The sequence below is a fragment of the Buceros rhinoceros genome, unplaced genomic scaffold, assembly GCF_000710305.1.
Source record: "Buceros rhinoceros silvestris isolate BGI_N320 unplaced genomic scaffold, ASM71030v1 scaffold25637, whole genome shotgun sequence".
In the NCBI taxonomy this organism is placed as follows: Eukaryota; Metazoa; Chordata; class Aves; order Bucerotiformes; family Bucerotidae; genus Buceros; species Buceros rhinoceros.
In genome coordinates, this window is record NW_010424308.1 from 5,244 (window position 1) to 6,735 (window position 1,492).

Here is a 1,492-nt window from a genome sequence, read left to right on the forward strand (position 1 = left end):
ACTCACCGCACTGCTCACGGCACAGCTCACCTGTGTGCTGATGTACAACCCACACTGGCAAAACACCAAGTGATTCCTTACGGCCAGGTTATTCCTAGAAAGAGCATCCAGTGAGCAGCACCACAACAGCCAGAACAAGGCAGACTTCAGCTGAAATCCTGCTAGACTCAGGAAATCAAAACCTGTCAGCCTGAGGTTGTTTCCCTTTGTTGAAGGGACACTAAGAGCAGCCTCTGCCCGCTGCTTTTGCCCGTTCCTAAGCCCAAACTGTGATAGGGAAGACCCTCATTCCAATGCCAAGGGCTTTCTTACTTTCTGCACACTGGGCAGATGACCTTGTCGCTGGCATCCAAGCCCTCGAGCATCGCGTTGAGACACTCCTCATCGAACTGCAGGCTTCGCTCGTACTCGGCGATAACTGACTGTTCTGCAATAACAGCAAAGCACTCTCTGGAGGCAAAGCAGCACGTGGGAAGCGAGGCTGCAGCAGCCTCTAGTTCCTAAACTTATTTCTTTTGATCAGACTTCTTCATTTGATTAAATCATTCCACTTTGTCTTATGGCTCGATCTTTAGTCGGTCTCAAGTGGGTGACTTTCCAACCAACATTTTAGATACATTCTGAGTTGATTCATACAGTTTCCTACAGCTCCCAAACACCTCAGTGCTGTTTCTCTGGTCTCCTCTCTTCTACTCTCACAGACCTTAAAATACCACTTTAACTCTTAAAACTGTCCAAAAGGGTCTCAATACATGAGGAAGGCCACAGAGATTTCTAAGGAGGCTCTTGCCCTGTATCAGGTGGTCTACAAGAAGCAAAGAGCGCAGCCTCAGCTGGTTTGGATCACTACAAAGTTGGGACTATCACAATTCAAACAGGAGTCAGAAAGTGTGGAGAGAACTTACCTTGCAAGATCAGTTCTTGTTGGATCTCTTCCAGCACTGCGAGCTCGTCGGGGTCCTCCAGCATCTGAAAGGGGCATCAGTCAGTGGTTCTCCCATGCTGGCTACTTTCTCACTTAACTGCCAAAATTCACTCAGCTTGTTCTTCCACCTGGTCAATCTCTCATACTTGCAAAACGAGGCCCTGTGTAAAGCCAGCTATCCTACACCCACCTGGGCACAGCCGGCCTCGCCTGCCCAAGGACTTGGTTTTTAAAATACTGAAGTTTTATTCCCATTCTCAGGAGTGGCCGGTGACCAGCTGTGGCAACCACAGATGAGGAACCACCCTCTGCCATGATTCACATGCAACTTGTGAAGGAAACAAGGAAGCTCCCCACTGCTGGCCCCAGAGGCAAGAACTCTCACTGCACAACACAACACCCCGCACCAGTTACGGAAGGTGGAAATCCAGATGCTCTGAGATTTGCCAACTGCAGCCAGCGACAGGCCGAAGCTGCAGCTGCAGCGATGCGCTTGATACACCCGCACCGGTCGTGCAGCGCGTTGATGCTGAGCCCGCGTCCCCCCAGCGCCGGTACTGACCTGGG

The 1,492-nt window shown here is 50.8% G+C and overlaps 1 protein-coding gene across 1 annotated transcript in view; it reads right to left on the minus strand.

Annotated features, from left to right (window-relative positions):
- Positions 1-969, minus strand: part of RPAIN (RPA interacting protein) — a gene marked incomplete at its 5' end in the record, with an annotated part of 1,838 nt that extends 869 nt beyond the window's left edge. The window contains 3 exons of the mRNA XM_010140755.1: positions 31-94; positions 313-427; positions 906-969. Of these exons, the coding sequence (XP_010139057.1) occupies positions 31-94; positions 313-427; positions 906-969 (243 nt within the window). The remainder of the gene's footprint in view (positions 1-30; positions 95-312; positions 428-905) is intronic.
- Positions 970-1,492: the final 523 nt, after the last annotated feature.